Source organism: Salvelinus sp. IW2-2015, linkage group LG33 (assembly GCF_002910315.2).
Source record: "Salvelinus sp. IW2-2015 linkage group LG33, ASM291031v2, whole genome shotgun sequence".
Taxonomy (NCBI): Eukaryota; Metazoa; Chordata; class Actinopteri; order Salmoniformes; family Salmonidae; genus Salvelinus; species Salvelinus sp. IW2-2015.
This window is the reverse complement of record NC_036872.1, coordinates 15,020,547-15,038,459: the sequence shown is the minus strand read 5'-3', so window position 1 is coordinate 15,038,459 and position 17,913 is coordinate 15,020,547. Positions and strand designations below refer to the sequence as shown.

The 17,913-nt window shown below is 40.6% G+C and overlaps 2 protein-coding genes across 2 annotated transcripts in view; one reads left to right on the top strand and one right to left on the bottom strand.

Moving 5' to 3' along the window:
* Positions 1 to 10,591, bottom strand: part of LOC111957386 (neuronal calcium sensor 1) — a 28,997-nt gene extending 18,406 nt beyond the window's left edge. Inside the window, exons 1-3 of the mRNA XM_023978184.2 lie at positions 10,502 to 10,591; positions 10,225 to 10,393; positions 76 to 100 (exon numbers count right to left, since the gene is read on the bottom strand). Coding sequence (XP_023833952.1) covers positions 76 to 100; positions 10,225 to 10,288 — 89 coding nt within the window. The 5' untranslated portion in view covers positions 10,289 to 10,393; positions 10,502 to 10,591. The remainder of the gene's footprint in view (positions 1 to 75; positions 101 to 10,224; positions 10,394 to 10,501) is intronic.
* Positions 10,592 to 13,634: 3,043 nt separating this feature from the next.
* On the top strand, positions 13,635 to 17,519 carry LOC111958139 (uncharacterized). Its single transcript, XM_070437104.1, has 2 exons — positions 13,635 to 13,695; positions 16,100 to 17,519. The coding sequence occupies exons 1-2, from the start codon at positions 13,635 to 13,637 to the stop codon at positions 17,095 to 17,097; spliced, it is 1,059 nt and encodes a 352-aa protein (XP_070293205.1). The 3' UTR covers positions 17,098 to 17,519.
* The last annotated feature ends 394 nt before the right edge of the window (positions 17,520 to 17,913 follow it).

Here is a 17,913-nt window from a genome sequence, read left to right as displayed (position 1 = left end):
TTGGGAGTAGAGGGGTAAAAAAAGGGTAGAGCAGGAGAAGGAGATTTGGAGGGTCATTTAAAAGGATGTACTTACCACTGTTGCACCTCTTTCTCTGTAACTGTAAGAAAAAAAGAAACTGTTTTTAGCAAGAGACAAACTAATGTACTATGTATCAGACCATTAAGATGACTTGGCAAATCCATTGGCAGTTGAAAATCACTGATTCCCATGACTGTACAGGTTGGGCTGACAGTATATCTGGCTTGAAAGCATATTATTAATAGTGCTGTCTATTTAAATTATGATTGCACTGGGGTTTCTCAATTTGTAACCACCCTGAGGAATAATGTGTAATTCCGTACATATTGTTAACAAACTGAATTATTCATCACACCTGAAGCTATGGAATTCACTAATCTGCTGTATTGCTCCCAAGGACCACATCATTATTATTATTTCAAAGGTCAATTTAGCACATTGTGTGAGAGAGAGAGGTCACCCAGCAGGAAGGTGAGTGGCTTGGGTAACTAGACATGTTATTATGCCCACACAAGCAGCGTTATTACCTGCCAGTATCTAATCAACCACTCCCTCATGGTTCTCCTTTCACAATCTGAACCCTGGGGCATACTCTCTAAAACAAGGGCTGAAAACCTGGTGGTCTTGTGACGGCGTTCTGAAGGTACACTGCTCATAGCAGTGGTTCTTCGGACAGACAGGTAGCTTTCTCTATACAGGATGCTACTTAAGGTTAAGGCACTACACACAATACAACAAGCTATATTTTGCTGTTCCCTCTGCCACAGGTCATAATGTTGTTGTCACCATAATCTTGGTTGGATAAAAAAAAAACTCATATATAGAATCCTGCAAGACTTTATCCAGTCTGTGGAGGGAATAATTCATAGGTTTGAATAGTCACAACTATCATATTACCTGAACCTTACACAGTGAATGTGCAAAAGTCATGTCCAGGCATACCTGTAACCTTCAAGTACAAGCTCATGCCAGTGAGTGAATGAGTTCCCAGTGGAAAGAGGGATGATATAATTGAGAGTAGGTGTCCGCCTTTCCTCCTACACGCTCAAACAAATATCATTTGGGAAAAGATTTGCCTCATTTTAAAGACCAAAAAAAAAAAGAAACCGTTCTCTTCATTTTCCTCTTTCATTCAACAGTAACCTAGACAGTGCCATTTCACCACTAAGTAGTTAATTCAACATTTTAATGAAGCTTGTCATGTAGAGCAAAGGATAGGCTATTTATTTACATTGCCTGATGCAGTGTTGTTTTCTTGGGTGTTTTGCTTAATAAATACAGGTAACTGCCAAAATAAAGGAAACAGGGCGTTGCTTCAATACACCTTGGCAAATATTCTACTAGTGTCTGGAACTCTATTGGAGGGATGCGACACCATTCTTCCATGAAAAATTCCATAATTTGGTGTTTTGTTGATGATGGTGGTGGAAAACGCTGTCTCAGGCACCGCTCTAGAATGTGTTCAATTGGGTTGAGATCTGGTGACAATTTCATTGTAGAAAAAACTAACAACAAAATATGTTGCTTTAGTTTTTCCATAAATCATAAAAATTGAATACTAGTTTACGTTTACATTAAACTATAATATTTATAAAAACACTCTGTGGATGTGTCTCAACACTTTCAAGCTCCTGTAAAAACTCCAACCAGTTTTTAAATAAAAATGTTAATCACCCATGATGCATCATCTAGAGGAGTAGTCCTTAGGTAAGCAGAAGTGAATTTATTCACTTACAGTGGGGAGAACAAGTATTTGATACACTGCCGATTTTGCAGGTTTTCCTACTTACAAAGCATGTAGAGGTCTGTAATTTTTATCACAGGTACACTTCAACTGTGAGAGACGGAATCTAAAACAAAAATCCAGAAAATCACATTGTATGATTTTTAAGTAATTAATTTGCATTTTATTGCATGACATAAGTATTTGATACATCAGAAAAGCAGAACTTAATATTTGGTACAGAAACCTTTGTTTTGCAATTACAGAGATCATACGTTTCCTGTAGTTCTTGACCAGGTTTGCACACACTGCAGCAGGGATTTTGGCCCACTCCTCCATACAGACCTTCTCCAGATCCTTCAGGTTTCGGGGCTGTCGCTGGCAATACGGACTTTCACTCCCTCCAAAGATTTCTATTGGGTTCAGGTCTGGAGACTGGCTAGGCCACTCCAGGACCTTGAGATGCTTCTTACGGAGCCACTCCTAGTTGCCCTGGCTGTGTGTTTCGGGTCGTTGTCATGCTGGAAGACCCAGCCACGACCTATCTTCAATGCTCTTACTGAGGGAAGGAGTTGTTGGCCAAGATCTCGCGATGCATGGCCCCATCCATCCTCCCCTCAATACGGTGCAGTCGTCCTGTCCCCTTTGCAGAAAAGCATCCCCAAAGAATGATGTTTCCACCTCCAAGCTTCACGGTTAGGATGTGTTCTTGGGGTTGTACTAATCCTTCTTCTCCTCCAAACACGACGAGTGGAGTTTTAGACCAAAAAGCTCTATTTTTGTCTCATCAGACCACATGACCTTCTCCAATTCCTCCTCTGGATCATCCAGATGGTCATTGGCAAACTTCAGACGGGCCTGGACATGCGCTGGCTTGAGCAGGGGGACCTTGCGTGCGCTGCAGGATTTTAATCCATGACGGCGTAGTGTGTTACTAATGGTTTCTTTGAGACTGTGGTCCCAGCTCTCTTCAGGTCATTGACCAGGTCCTGCCGTGTAGTTCTGGGCTGATCCCTCACCTTCCTCATGATCATTGATGCCCCACGAGGTGAGATCTTGCATGGAGCCCTAGACCGAAGGTGATTGACCGTCATCTTGAACTTCTTCCATTTTCTAATAATTGCGCCAACAGTTGTTGCCTTCTCACCAAGCTGCTTACCTATTGTCCTGTAGCCCATCCCAGCCTTGTGCAGGTCTACAATTTTACCCTGATGTCCTTACACAGATCTCTGGTCTTGGCCATTGTGGGAGAGGTTGGAGTCTGCTTTGATTGAGTGTGTGGACAGGTGTCTTTTATACAGGTAACGAGTTCAAACAGGTGCAGTTAATACAGGTAATGAGTGGAGAACAGGAGGGCTTCTTAAAGAAAAACTAACAGGTCTGTGAGAGCCGGAATTCTTACTAGTTGGTAGGTGATCAAATACTTATGTCATGCAATAAAATGCGAATTAATTACTTAAAAATCATACAATGTGATTTTCTGGATTTTTGTTTTAAATTCCGTCTCTCACAGTTGAAGTGTACCTATGATAAAAATTACAGACCTCTACATGCTTTGTAAGTAGGAAAACCTGCAAAATCGGCAGTGTATCAAATACTTGTTCTCCCCACTGTATATGCCTTCAGAAAAAGGTTCTTATTCTCAAACAACCCCAATACCCCACTTGGCCTTTTCATTATCAAAATGGCAAAAAATCTCAAATTGGAGAAAAGTCAGAGAACCATTACCATGGTTAACATGGTGGCATGAATGTGCTTTAGTGATGTGATGTGGTCAATTGTTTGCTGACTCATAATAATCTGTCTTCTATTATTTGCAGATTGAGTTTAGGAGGTAACATTACCGAAACACCAATTTCTCATTACCACACCATTTTTAGGTCCGTTTCGGTAATGAGAACCTTAATTTGGATGTGCTGTGTTGGTAACTTTCTTTATTTACTAGGACCACTACTTAAATCGGAAGGTCCTAAACAGTCATTCTGAAAAGTACTTTTTCTCTCATGGCTAACTACCAGGAAGTTTGAAAAGACAGGCTGAGTTGGCAGGGAGCTTATTGTAAGTATCTTTGCCATAGATTAATAGAGTTTTGCTGACATCCTACAGTCAAATTTTGGCACCTGTAGAGTAGCTATCTAGCTATATAAACCACGCTCCTCTTGAAACACGTTTTCTCCGATGTTGGTTACAAGGCAGTACTTATTTCAATGAAGTAAGAGGATATCATGTTACCATTGGTGTATTTAAATGAGAGTTAAGGTAATGTCACCTTGTCCCCTCAATAATGAATCTAAGTGTTTGACATGGGGGAGGGGACCAGAAACTTTATGATTAAATGTTATCAATGTAGAAGCAAGTCATTTTTCAAACGTTGGTCATAATACTTTGATCTGGTTTTCTTCAAATACCATTCTAATTTCACGATAAAAAAAAACAAAAAAAAACAGTTATTTGATTAAGTAGGGTTTATCAAGAAATATGGGGTGTATAAACTCCATTTAATTTTCTTTACGCCATAATCGACAGTTTGTGTTCCAGCAAAGATCAACCCCACTAATTAAAGGAGGATATCCTCCATTTTGACATGTGTACCTGTTTTCACACTTACCTATATTGTTGTTGGATATCCCAAGTTTTTGGTCCATATCTCATATTGTGTTATGCCGTTTGCCCATAGGATCTTATTCAACCCAGATATACATCTAAAATACCTTATAACCTAAAATATCCACGTCTTAATATAACAATCAAACCAATATTACCAGTAAAGACCTTGGATAAATTGTAAAAATAAAATGTGTCCACTTTTGACTTTTTTAAATATACATGCATGTAATTACAGTACTTATATCTATACTGAAATAAGGGTTATTTTTGTCAATTGCATTAAGATCAGTAATTGTTGTATTATACAAGTAATTTGGGATTAACAATGACACACTTTGATGATATATAGAGTAGAGGTCGACCGATTATGATTTTTCAACGCCGATACCGATACATGGAGGACCAAAAAAAGACGATACCGATTAATCGGACGATTTTTTTACTTAATATAATACATCAATAAAATCAATTTAGCCTCAAATAAATAATGAAACATGTTCAATTTGGTTTAAATAATGCAAAAACAAAGTGTTGGAGAAGAAAGTAAAAGTGCAATATGTGCCATGTAAGAAAGCTAACGTTTAAGTTCCTTGCTCAGAACATGAGAACATATGAAAACTGGTGGTTCCTTTAAACATGATTCTTCAATATTCCCAGGTAAGAAGTTTTAGGTTGTAGTTATTATAGGAATTATAGGACTATTTCTCTCTATACGATTTGTATTTCATATACCTTTGACTATTGGATGTTCTTATAGGCACTTTAATATTGCCAGTGTAACAGTATAGCTTCCGTCCCTCTCCTCGCTCCGATCTGGGCTCGAACCAGGAACACATCGACAACAGCCACCCTCGAAGCAGCGTTACCCATGCAGAGCAAGGGGAACAACTACTCCAAGTCTCAGAGCGAGTGACGTTTGAAACGCTATTAGCACGCACCCAGCTAACTAGCTAGCTATTTCACATCGGTTACACCAGCCTAATCTCGGGAGTTGATAGGCTTGAAGTCATAAACAGCGCAATGCTTGAAGCATTGCGAAGAGCTGCTGGCAAAACGCACTAAAGTGCTGTTTGAATGAATGCTTACGAGCCTGCTGCTGCCTACCACCGCTCAGTCTAACTGCTCTATCAAATCATAGACTTAATTATAACATAATAACACACAGAAATACAAGCCTTAGGTCATTAATATGGTCGAATCCGGAAACTATCATCTCGAAAACAAAACGTTTATTCTTTCAGTGAAATACGGAACCGTTCCGTATTTTATCTAACGGGTAGCATCCATTCCCTGCCATTCCCTGTTGCCTTAGACCACTGCGCCACCGGGAGGCCCTAATTGATACATTTTCAAGTACCCAAGTACCCAAGAACCCAGTTCCTACATTTGAATATAAAAATAGATTTTATCAAACAAAACTATGATACATTTGATCTTTCTGCCCATATAAGACATGTCTATGTCCTGGGAAATGTTCTTGTTCCTTACAACGTCATGCTAATCACATTAGTGCACGTTAGCTCAGCCATCCCGCAGGGGGTACACCGATCCCGTAGAGGTTTTAACAGACTAGTTACAATATTTTTATTAGCCTAGAATCATTGTCCAGTATTGTGGCTGACTGGTGCAGTTAGTATCAGAGCAGTAAAGAGACATGATGCAACCAATTTCTACTGAGGGTATAGCCTACGCCCTACGCCCACATGTACATCCCTGCTTTGCTCAGCGCTTCACAGAGAATTATCGTGTGACACATTCATAAATTACAGAGTCAATCTCACGACTGTCAGGCAAGCCATTAAATTGGCCTCAAAAGTCAATGCCGCCCAAAAATCTAGGCAATTCACCATGGCTGAGATTTAATCAAGTTTGATTATGTAACTCAGTCAAAGGCAATGGGCAGTAATACAATCAGCCTATGAGGAGGGAGAAGAGTAGTGAGGCCAGGGCTAGCAGCTAATTTGCCCTGCAGGCCTACTCACATCCAGCTTGCACTCTGTCAGTATCAACCTCTGAGCTGAGTCTGACGGCTAACAAAAACACCTATTACATCCTCAAGTTATTTGACTGGGATTCCTCTTTCCATATGATATCAGACCAGTCATTTGGAAAACCATTTAGGCTTGTTTAGTTTTAGGTACAGTAGGATAAACTGAGGCCCCCTAACATTAAAATATGGGTATGTTTTAAGCCATAACATGCAATATTAAATGCTTGTTAAATTGGCAAATTGAAATAGCTAATAGAAAAAGAAGGAAAGCAGAGGAAGTATCTCTGCTTTCTGCCCGCACAACCAAACGTGTAAGACTGGTATAATTATAGACAGGCTTTTACTTTGAAGTGTCAAAAGAAAATGTCTCAAACTTGACATTGGATCAAAGTGAGGTTGGCAATAGGAGTAAAGACGTTGCTTATGAGATTTACTTGACTGGCTGTCAAATTACCTTAGATGCAAAAAAAACACAATCTCCAGAACTGCATCCTGAAATTGTTAACGCGCAGACGGTGCTCCTCCTCTAATCTGGGTGTGTGCCATGGACAGGACAGTAGGGTAAGCCAGCTTCTTTTAATCTTTTATTATGGCACTGAAAACAGGCCAACAACTTCCTGGGCTCAAAATTGATCACTGAAAACAACTTCCGATGAGAAAGGAAGAAAGGATATGATTTATAAGTCAGAGGAAGAATATTTAAGCCTCTCAACAGGAGAGGGAGAAGAAGAATCAGAAAGAAAATGAGATGGAATGAGGGAAGAAATGATAAGGGGTCTAAATTAGACGAGAGTGGGGTAAGGGAGTGGGCATGCTGGGAGAAAAGGCTGGGTGCCCCTCTGTGCAAAGCTAAGGAGATGAGATCCTAATTATACTGTTCCATTCCCTGCTCAAATAGGGCAATTAGGGGATGTGGAGGGAGAGAGAGAGAAGGAGAAAACAGAAAAGAGAGAGCTGGATAAAGGAGAGCAGCAAACAGCCCATCCCAGCACGAAGTCCAATCTTCCTCAGCACTTCAATCTCCTGCCACAGCAGCCTTCCCTGGTTGTGGTGTGGTGAAGCCCACCGCGTGAACAGAACTGTCATTAGGCAGCCATTGGCTGTCAACTCCCACCCAACACCTGGCATGCAATGCTACAAGCTAACCACCACCCCACTAGACTCAATACTGTGAGCACAAATGGAAAGTTTCAACTCTAGTCTTCTAAATGCTGAAGGAACAAAAAGCAATATTTATTTGCAAAATGGACAGCTTCATTTAAATGGCTACAGTTGAAGTCGGAAGTTTACATACACTTATGTTGGAGTCATTAAAATCATTTTTCAACCACTCCACAAATGTCTTGTTAACAAACTATAGTTTTGGCAAGTCGGTTAGGACATATACTTTGTGCATGACACAAGTCACTTTTCCAACAATTGTTTACAGACAGATTATTTCACTGTGTCACAATTCCAGGGGGTCAGAAGTTTACATTCACTAAGTTGACTGTGCCTTTAAACAGCTTGGAAAATTCCAGAAAACGATGTCATGGCTTTAGAAGCTTCTGATAGGCTAATTGACATAATTTGAGTCAATTGTAGGTGTACCCGTGGATGTATTTCAAGGCCTACCTTCAAACTCAGTGCCTCTTTGCTTGACATCATGGGAAAATCAAAAGAAATCAGCCAAAAGACCTCAGAAAATAAATTGTAGACCCCCACAACTCTGGTTCATCCTTGGGAGCAATTTCCAAACACCTGAAGGTACCACGTTCATCTGTACAAACAATAGTACGCAAGTATAAACACCATGGAACCACGCAGCCGTCATACCGCTCAGGAAGGAGACGCATTCTGTCTCCTAGAGATGAACGTCCTTTGGTGCGAAAGGTTCAAATCAATCCCAGAACAACAGTAAAGGACCTTGTGAAGATGCTGGAGGAAACAGGTACAAAAGTATCTATATCCACAGTAAAACGAGTCTTATATCGACATAACCTGAAAGGCCGCTCAGCAAGGAAGAAGCCACTGCTCCAAAACCACCATAAAAAAGCCAGACTATGGTTTGCAACTGCACATGGGGACAAAGACTGTACATTTTGGAGAAATGTCCTCTGGTCTGATGAAACAAAAATAGAACTGTTTGGCCATTATGACCATTGTTATGTTTGGAGGAAAAAGGGGGAAGCTTGCAAGCCAAAGAACACCATCCCAACCGTGAAGCACGGGGGTGACAGCATCATGTTGTGGGGGTGCTTTGCTGCAGGAGGGACTGGTGCACTTCACAAAATAGATGGCATCATGAGGCAGGAAAATTATGTGGATACATTGAAGCAACATCTCAAGACATCAGTCAGGAAGTTGAAGCTTGGTCGTAAATGGGTCTTCCAAATAGACAATGACCCCAAGCATACTTCCAAAGTTGTGGCAAAATGGCTTAAGGACAACAAAGTCAAGGTATTGGAATGGCCATCACAAAGTCCTGACCTCAATCCTATAAAAATGTTGTATGTAAACTTCTGACCCACTGGGAATGTGATGAAAGACAAAAAGCTGAAATAAATCATTCTCTCTACTATTATTCTGACATTTCACATTCTTAAAATAAAGTGGTGATCCTAACTGACCTAAGACAGGACATTTTTACTAGGATTAAATGTCAGGAATTGTGAAAAACAGTTTAAATGTATTTGGCTAAGGTGTATGTGAACTTCTGACTTCAACTGTATGTGGATATGTTCATTCTGTGATTAGAGATCCTAATTAACATAATTGTGATTATCTTGTTATTGATGCAAATGCCTCCAGTCCACTTTGCCTGACTTAGGCTAAGTGACCTATTGCACACAATGAAAATAGTGTTATTTTGCCTGCTACTTGAAGACCTTTGCCTAAATGTGCATACACTAATGGCAATGTATGAAGGCTCCATCAAGCCCATATTTGCTCACTTTTGGCAAACCACCACCAGCTTGATTGCTGATCCAAAGTCTTAACTCCATCTGCATATTCATATATCTCTCCTTCCCAGTGGACTGTTTCCAAAGACCTGAACTAATCACAATTTGTGACACCATAGAAATATTTATGCCAGCCAAAAATATGAAGCCTAGGCTATATCCACAGAGGAGATGACATTTAAAGGCCCAGGGCAGTAAAAATTCTGTTTTCCTATGTGTTTTATCATATTGTAACAGCTGGTGAAACAAATACTGTAAAAGTGTGAAAAATGTGATCAGTGTTATTTCCTGATAGTTTCTTGTTAAAAATACAATCTACACAGGACCTTCTAATCAGCAGGTTTGCATGGGCTGGAGTTTCCATGGTGACATCACCATGCGGTTCCAAACCTCTCTGCCAGTTTTCCCTCCCCACGTAGACCACTCCCAGACAGTCATAGCAAAATTCTTGCTTGAGAAATTGTTTTAAAAAAAGCTATTTTTGCACATGTTAATATTCATCTATTACAGTAGGGTACTTAATTGTTACCCAGAAATGATTTAATATTGATATAAAACGGCTGCATTGGGCCTTTAATTTGTGCTGTTGTTTCTGAGGATTAAGAGAAACAGAAGCCTAGATGTCTTATACAGGCTACATGGAAACCAGGTCATATGAGGTACACATTTAGTATTTTATTCAATATTGCTCATCATAAAATGCACTAGAAAATTCACCAGCACTAAATCAGACTTGGTTCAGTGCTCTTATAGTGCTGTTTTAATGCTGTTACATAGCTTTGAAATAGGCATGTATTAGTATAGGTTATTTATTAATCCATGTTACAATGATTTTGTTATCCCAAAATAAAATATTAGCATTTTATACAATCCACGTCCTATCTCAGTCCAGTTGAAAAAAGATAGATAGAAGATAGAACATTAAAAAAACGGCCACTCACAGTAGGTCTTCCTGGTGAGTTCCTCCACCACCTCCTGCTTGAGCTTGCTGTTTGATTTTCCCATGGTGGGTACCTTTGTCCTCACTGCCTTGGGTTACTCCTTCACGCCTCCTCCAGCTCCACCTTGACACACACTGAACACCCCTCTCAGTCTACTCCTCAGTCCTCGCTGGTCAAACAGATGCAAATATGGGCCAGTTAAAGAAAGCAATGCAATTATACCACTGAAATAAGAGAACAGTAAACTCTGGCAGAGATTTGAACTCCATCCACCCACCAGGCTTCTGTTCAGTGCAGTCCACTCTGTATGTGGCCAAGATGTGCCCAGACTTCAGCACTCCAGGGCAATCACTCCAACCCCAGGGGCTCAGCACTGAATAATGGGAGACTGTTGATTCAGAGTGCTCGCCTCCCCTTTCTTTAGAATGTTCAGTGGGCGAGAGTGACGTTGTGATGCGTTGCTACCTTTGTCCTTGGTTACAGGAGTCACTCAGTCTCTGGGATGTATGTACACACTCCCTCACACTCAGCTCACTGTTCCTTTCACCCCTCCTTTATCTTCCTCCCACCCTCTTTTCCCACCACTGTCTCTGTGGCTTCGGGTAACTTATAAGAGAATCCTCCCTCTTGACAGCTGAGATAAGGGGGTGGGTAAAAAAAATACAATGAACAGGGCTCAGCCTTAGATGCACTCCCTTTTCAATTACACCCCAGGCTTGAACTCAGATCCCAGCAGGACTTCCTTCAAACACGGCAGCAGAAAATACAAAGTCAAAAGGTCTTTGCGACTTAAAGTGTCATTTTAAATGCAAAATACAGAAAATTAGAGAGAAAATAAAAATGTCCCAGTGAGTTTACAGGCTGAGGGATTTACAGAGTGACAGTTCTCTTTTCTCTTCCATTCTGACTCATAATTCTCCCTCCTTCCTGGCCTCACAGTGGCCAGGAGATGAATAATGGAATTTCTCTGTGTCACAGGCCTGAGATGGCATTCATAGATGCTACCTCAGTAGGTGGCTGAGTCTCAGTACAGCACAGGACAATACGGCACCTTTCCTCACTAAGCATTAGGGTCTATGTCTGTGTTTGTTCTGTTCTTGGCCAGAACTGTCTTCTCTATGCATGTGACTGTGGTGACGGTAATCATCGTCTTGTGTTTGCTCAGCTCCATGGTCCCGAGTAACCCAGACACTGTAAAAAAACAAACAGCAGTTGCAAGGTCAGGACAGTGCCAGGAGGGCAAGATTGCTGTGAACATCAGCAAGCCTTAATCCCTGGAATCTCACCCACTCCACACCAATGACAGTGTCAAATGCTGAGCACTTGTCAATGCCGAGTTCTCCTCAAGCATTCACAGACAATAATGAAACAGCAACTTGCTTGGCTTCATTGGGTTGAGAGAAATGCCCTGCTCCTGTATGCAGTCCTCACAATGCTCTTGCAGTGCAGATGCAAAGTTTGGTAATGGAATGACAGAACAAACAGCACAAATCTTCCTTCTGTTACCAAACTTTGCATCTGCACTGTTCAAGTAAATGTGCTTTGGTAAAATGTTCAGTGGTAATTAATAAAAGTAGTCTATTGTGCATAGAGTTGTATGGTTTCTTTAACTTTGCAATCATATTTTTTTAGTTTGACATAGCCTACATTTTAAAGTGAAAAATCTAAGTCTCAGCATTACCTTGGAATTGCCCTATGTCATTCAATCTAGCATATCAATTATCCAAAAACATTAAGACATTCTGCCAGGCTCAAAGAAAATAACATATCTAAATTACATATAATAATTTTACTCCTCATTACATTTTGGTTTGAGTTCACTACAATATTTCTACTATACCCAGGCTGTGCGATGTTTCTTTGAACAAAATAACAACTCAATAACGGAACAGTCAAAAAGTAGGCTACCAGTTTGCGAAAGTAGAATACCAGTAGCAGAGACTGATTCAGCGCTATTGCTTAGCAACACAAACAGAAATGGATATGGCGACGGTGAAGGCTGACCTCTTCGGTTTGTTACCTCTCATTCGTTTACTTCTAAAGCTACTTCCACTATCTATGACAAATAATACCCTTGTAAAAGAAAGACATGATGGCAGATTTCTTTTGAAACACTCACCTTCATCTTCAGACAGGCATCCGGAATTAACTGTAAATGGACGAATTATCTGCTTTTCCCGCGAGGCTTCTGTAGTCTACAAGAGCGCGCTTCTCCTGCCGGTCTCATCCACTGGCGTCAGCTAGATTCAGAAGCGCCTGACATCGCAGTCCTGAACCTCAGGACAACATGTGCTATTAACCGTTTATTTCCTGTGCAATTTTCGATAGTCTGTCTCGAACTGTAAATCAGAGGTATTGTGAAATTATTCAAGATGAACAGCAATTAAGTGTAAGAGAATATAACAGAATAGATACTTTATTTTCCATTTGGTTAGAAACAGAGATTCGTTCTCTTCCCTAATTAACCAGCAGACACACACCAATGTGGAACAGGGTCAGCAGCGGTGCAGTGCAGTTGGAGAAATTTTGGCGTTATGTGCCTTGGTCAAAGGCACAACGGCAGTGGAGCTGGGATTCCTTTTAAATAATATCACCTTGAGAGTGCCATCTCTAGTGGTGTGCTGTGGTGTTCTGGATGAGAGACTTTGTCATTACAGTTAGTGATGTCATGTCCATAGGGGGCACAAGGGCAGGTGCCCCCTCAGGTTTGTTATTTCTTCATTTTTATCCCACATTTTATCATCATTATTTACAAAAAGATCTGTCAATGGTATTTTGCAGAGGCAGCACACTGACTGGACCAGGCAAAGAGTACCTAGAAAAAATATTGTCACCCTTGCAAATTTTGCACCATTTCTTCCAGAAAACTGTTGTGTTGAAATTAAAACATATTTTGGTATCCACATATGTATGTCTTTGGTTGCAGTTGAACAAAACAAAAAAATAGGAATAATTTACTAAATGTTAGCTTATTCCACAAAGAAATCCTAAAATGGCTCGGACAATATTATTGGCACCTTCTAGAAGTAGTTAGAAGTAATTTGATTTCATGCAGGTGATTCTCCTTTACTTTGGAATTGAACTCACATGTCGTGAGTTGCAGGTGCCTGCAATATCAAAATCACTCATTCAACCAGTTTGAATAGAGAAAAGGACTTATTCTCCCRTTTTGTGTCACTGTGTATACTGCAATGRGCATGGAAAAAAGAAAGAAAACCAGAGTATTATCTGAGGAGGTCAGACACAAGATTGTAGCCAAGCATGGACAATCTAAAGGCTACAGGTCCATCTCCAGAGACCTTGATGTTCCTGTTTCCACTGTATGTAATGTTATCAAGAAGTTTAAGGCCCATGCCACTGTAGCCAAGCAGAGAGAACTTAATGGAAGATTGAAGCAAAGGATTGTTTGAATGGTGGAGAAAGCTCCTCGATCAACTGCCACACAGATTCAAGCTGACCTTCAGACACAAGGTATGACAGTTTCAACTCGCACCTTCCGTCGCCAACTCAATGAAAGGGGGTTATAAGGTAGGAGACCCAGGAGGACCCCACTGCTGAGAGAGAGACATAAGAAAGCTTGACAGCAATTTGCCAAAACACACCTGAACATGCCAAAATCCTTATCCTGTGGACAAATTAGAGATTTTTGGTAAAGCACACCATCTCTATGTTTACAGAAAACAAAATGAAGCCTTCAAAGAAAATACACCTTCCCTACAGTCAAACATGGAGGAGGTTCATGTTTTGGGTTGCTTTGCTGCCTCTGGCACTGGGTGCTTTGAACATGTACATGGCATCATGAAATCAGGATAATACCAAGGCATTTTGGAGCGCAATGTCGGACCCAGTAACAGAAAGCTTGGTCTATGTCAAAGGTCATGGGTCTTMCWGCAGGAYAATGACCCCAAACACACTTCAAAGAGCACCCAGGAATGGTTCAAGACAAAACACTGGACTGTTCTGAAGTCGCCAGCAATGAGTCCAGATCTAGATCCCATTGAAAACTTGGGGAGAGATCTGAAAACAGCAGTTGGGAGAAAGCACCCTTCAAATCTGGGAGAAAAGAGGGCATGTGAAGAGGGAACGACAAAGCCTATTCCCCCTCAGGAAACTAAAAAGATTTGGCATGGATCCTGAGATCCTCAAAAGGTTCTACAGCTGCAACATCGAGAGCATCCTGACTGGTTGCATCACTGCCTGGTACGGCAATTGCTCGGCCTCTAACCGCAAGGCACTACAGAGGGTAGTGCGTACGGCCCAGTACATCACTGGGGCTAAGCTGCCTGCCATCCAGGACCTCTACACCAGAGGAAGGCCCTAAAAATTGTCAAAGACCCCAGCCACCCCAGTCATAGACTGTTCTCTCTACTACCGCATGGCAAGCGGTACCAGAGTGCCAAGTCTAGGACAAAAAGGCTTCTCAACAGTTTTTACCCCCAAGCCATAAGACTCCTGAACAGGTAATCAAATGGCTACCCGGACTATTTGCATTGTGTGTACCCCCCCAACCCCAACCCTTCTTTTACGCTGCTGCTACTCTCTGTTTATCATATATGCATAGCCACTTTAACTATACATTCATTCCTATACTACCTCAATTGGGCCGACCAACCAGTGCTCCCGCACATTGGCTAACCGGGCTGTCTGCATTGTGTCCCACCACCCACCAACCTCTCTTTTACGCTACTGCTACTCTCTGTTCATCATATATGCATAGTCACTTTAACCATATCTACATATACATACTACCTCAATCAGCCTGACTAACTCACTACTTTTACAGCCTCGCTACTGTATATAGCCTGTCTTTTTACTGTTGTTTTATTTCTTTACTTACCTATTGTTCACCTAATACCTTTTTTGCACTATTGGTTAGAGCCTGTAAGTAAGCATTTCACTGTGAGGTCTACAGGGAAACTTAAATCAGTCTTGCCTAATCTCTATTAGCATGTCACATGTGCAACCAGAGGGAAAATAATTCTAGACCACCTTTACTCCACACACAGAGATACGTACAAAGCTCTCCCTCACCCTCAATTTGGCAAATCTGATCATAATTCTATCCTCCTGATTCCTGCTTACAAGCAAAAAATTAAAGCCGGAAGCACCAGTAACTCGGTCTATAAAAAAGTGGTCAGATGAAGCAAATACTAAACTACAGGACTGTTTTGCTAGCACAGACTGGAATATGTTCCGGGATTCTTCCGATGGCATTGAGGAGTACCTGCTAAGAAAGATCAATGAATAAGGTATGTAGCCTACACAATTATTATTAAATGGGACATTTTGTATGTTTGATTGTTTTGATCAAGACAATTGTAAATACATTGATTCCTCGAATTCATGTTATACTACGCTGATAAAAAGCATATGTAGCTCACAACTACCTTATTATGTTTAAAATCTGTTATTATAATTACCGGTGTTTCCTCATAGTTAACRTCATCTGGAAATTAAGTGCTCGTATTATTGCTGCACTAGAGTGAAAACATTCTGATGCGCATCCCATCAAAAAAAAGCCTAATTTGGAAAATTATATATWTTTTAATGTGGATGTTGCAGTGTTAAAATATTCACATCCGAGTCCGCAAATAAAAAAACAAGGACAAAGTTGCATTGGTTAGCTACTGTATTTAAAAAAGAGAACTTGAGCTCTCAACAATAACATCTCCCCCCAATAGGTCTGGTCTGGAATCACAGAGCTGGATTTTGATGGACATAGCCTACAGTATGCTGAAATTTAGGTTTGGTCTTCTAATATTCTTTGCTGTGGTATGTTTATGTTGGACATGGTCCATATATATCAAATCAAATACAAACAAATACCCACTTCATTGTTTTTTCTGTGGTGGACATGACTGCTTTCCTGCCTCAGTGGCACAGGTGGAGATGCACAGCAACCATTTTGGATTCCCCTTTGTGACCACAGATGTGCTGTGCCAGAGTCCATCTATGTATAATGTGACACATGTCACTATATCAATACATTCAGATATCAAAGCCACCCAAAACCAGCACTTCCTGTCCATACAAAACAAAGAACTGAGAGAGGAGAAGATATTTTCATACAACTTTACAGTGTGCATCTCCAATCTTTTCGGGGGCTATAACAATGTCCTGCAGTTTGTCCAAACTATGGAGATGTACAAACTCCTTGGGGTGCAGAGAGTGGTTATCTATAACACCAGCTGTGGTCAGGACTTGGAACCAGTGTTAGTTCACTACAGGGAAGAGGGTATACTGGAAATAGTAGAATGGYCGATTGAYCARTTCCTCAACCCATCCAAAGGCTGGAGGTTTGAGGAGCACAAAGGAGATCTCCACTACTATGGGCAGCTGACCACTCTGAATGAATGCATCTATAGATACATGTACCAGTCGAAGTATGTACTTCTTCATGACATTGATGAGATCGTGATGCCTTACCAACATGCCAATTTGCATCTACTRCTGGAGGACYTTCAACACCAGCACCCCAGAGTARGAGTCTTCSTCATCRAGAACCACATATTCCCCAAAAACCATTACGAWGACAGTGGCAAGTTCAAACTGCCACAATGGAGGGAAATTCCAGGGATCAATATCCTGGAGCATATTTACAGAGAACCCTCGAGAGAAGCTGTTATCAACCCTACCAAACTGATTGTCAACCCTAGACATGTAGTACAGACATCTGTTCACTCTGTGCTGAAGACTTTAGGGGAGACCTTCTGGGTACCACCTGATGTGTGTCGGCTAGTACACGTCAGAGTTCCCCTGCAAGGGAGCCTCACTAAAGATCAGCTGCTTGTGGACAAAAAGCTGTGGGAATATGARAAGGAGCTRGTTCAAAATGTTRACAACACTTTAAGGAAATCTGGACTGTTGCTTTGATGAWGCAAATCTGATTTTRACATTCTTTTGTCATGTTTGTTTCTTGGCCTATTTCATCTRAATAATAGTCTGTTTTGCTCTAGCCAAGCCTTGACGACTCGTTAGACAGTAAGGTCAGCCAYATCCCAACTCAGCAGAAAATGACTGCGCGATGAAATGAAKGGGAGTGAATGGACAATTATTGCATTATGATYGTCCCTGATGTTTTCCTGAGMTTTCCAATACCTACCTGATGCATTTMAGACACTACAAACCATACTTCCTTCTGATTTATTTTTGGCCTATCTTTTTTGCTATGTATTTGTGTGTTATTCAGTGCGTTGCCATGAGTTAATAGCGTTAAGGCCAAATTCAATGTTTCATAAAAATACAAATAAATACATTTGTTTCTTATACCCCCAGGGGTCCTAAAATAAAACAGCTAGATGGTCCATGTAATTACTATCTTAAAACAATTTCATATGTTAGGGTAGTAAATATCAGACGAAAATGGCTTAGATTCTCAGTTTTGACACATTGGTTAACTCTGTTTATGTCATTTATTTAACAAACCTGTTTTTAACTTGTCCCAAGAACCTCCCCTTGTGTATAAAAAAGGYGCCGTTATATTAAAGGATGTGACGTTTTCAACCAATTATTCAGCAATTATCAATAATTTACTGAATAATTAGTAACATTAATAACATTAATTTCCATTTGACATTTGTGTGTTTGGGTGTGTACTATTACTGTTTGTGAGAGTGCATCATTATTTGTTAAGTGATTTTCAATTGAAAAAAACTAACAAAATATGTTAATCTGATTCCTCTCTTCCTG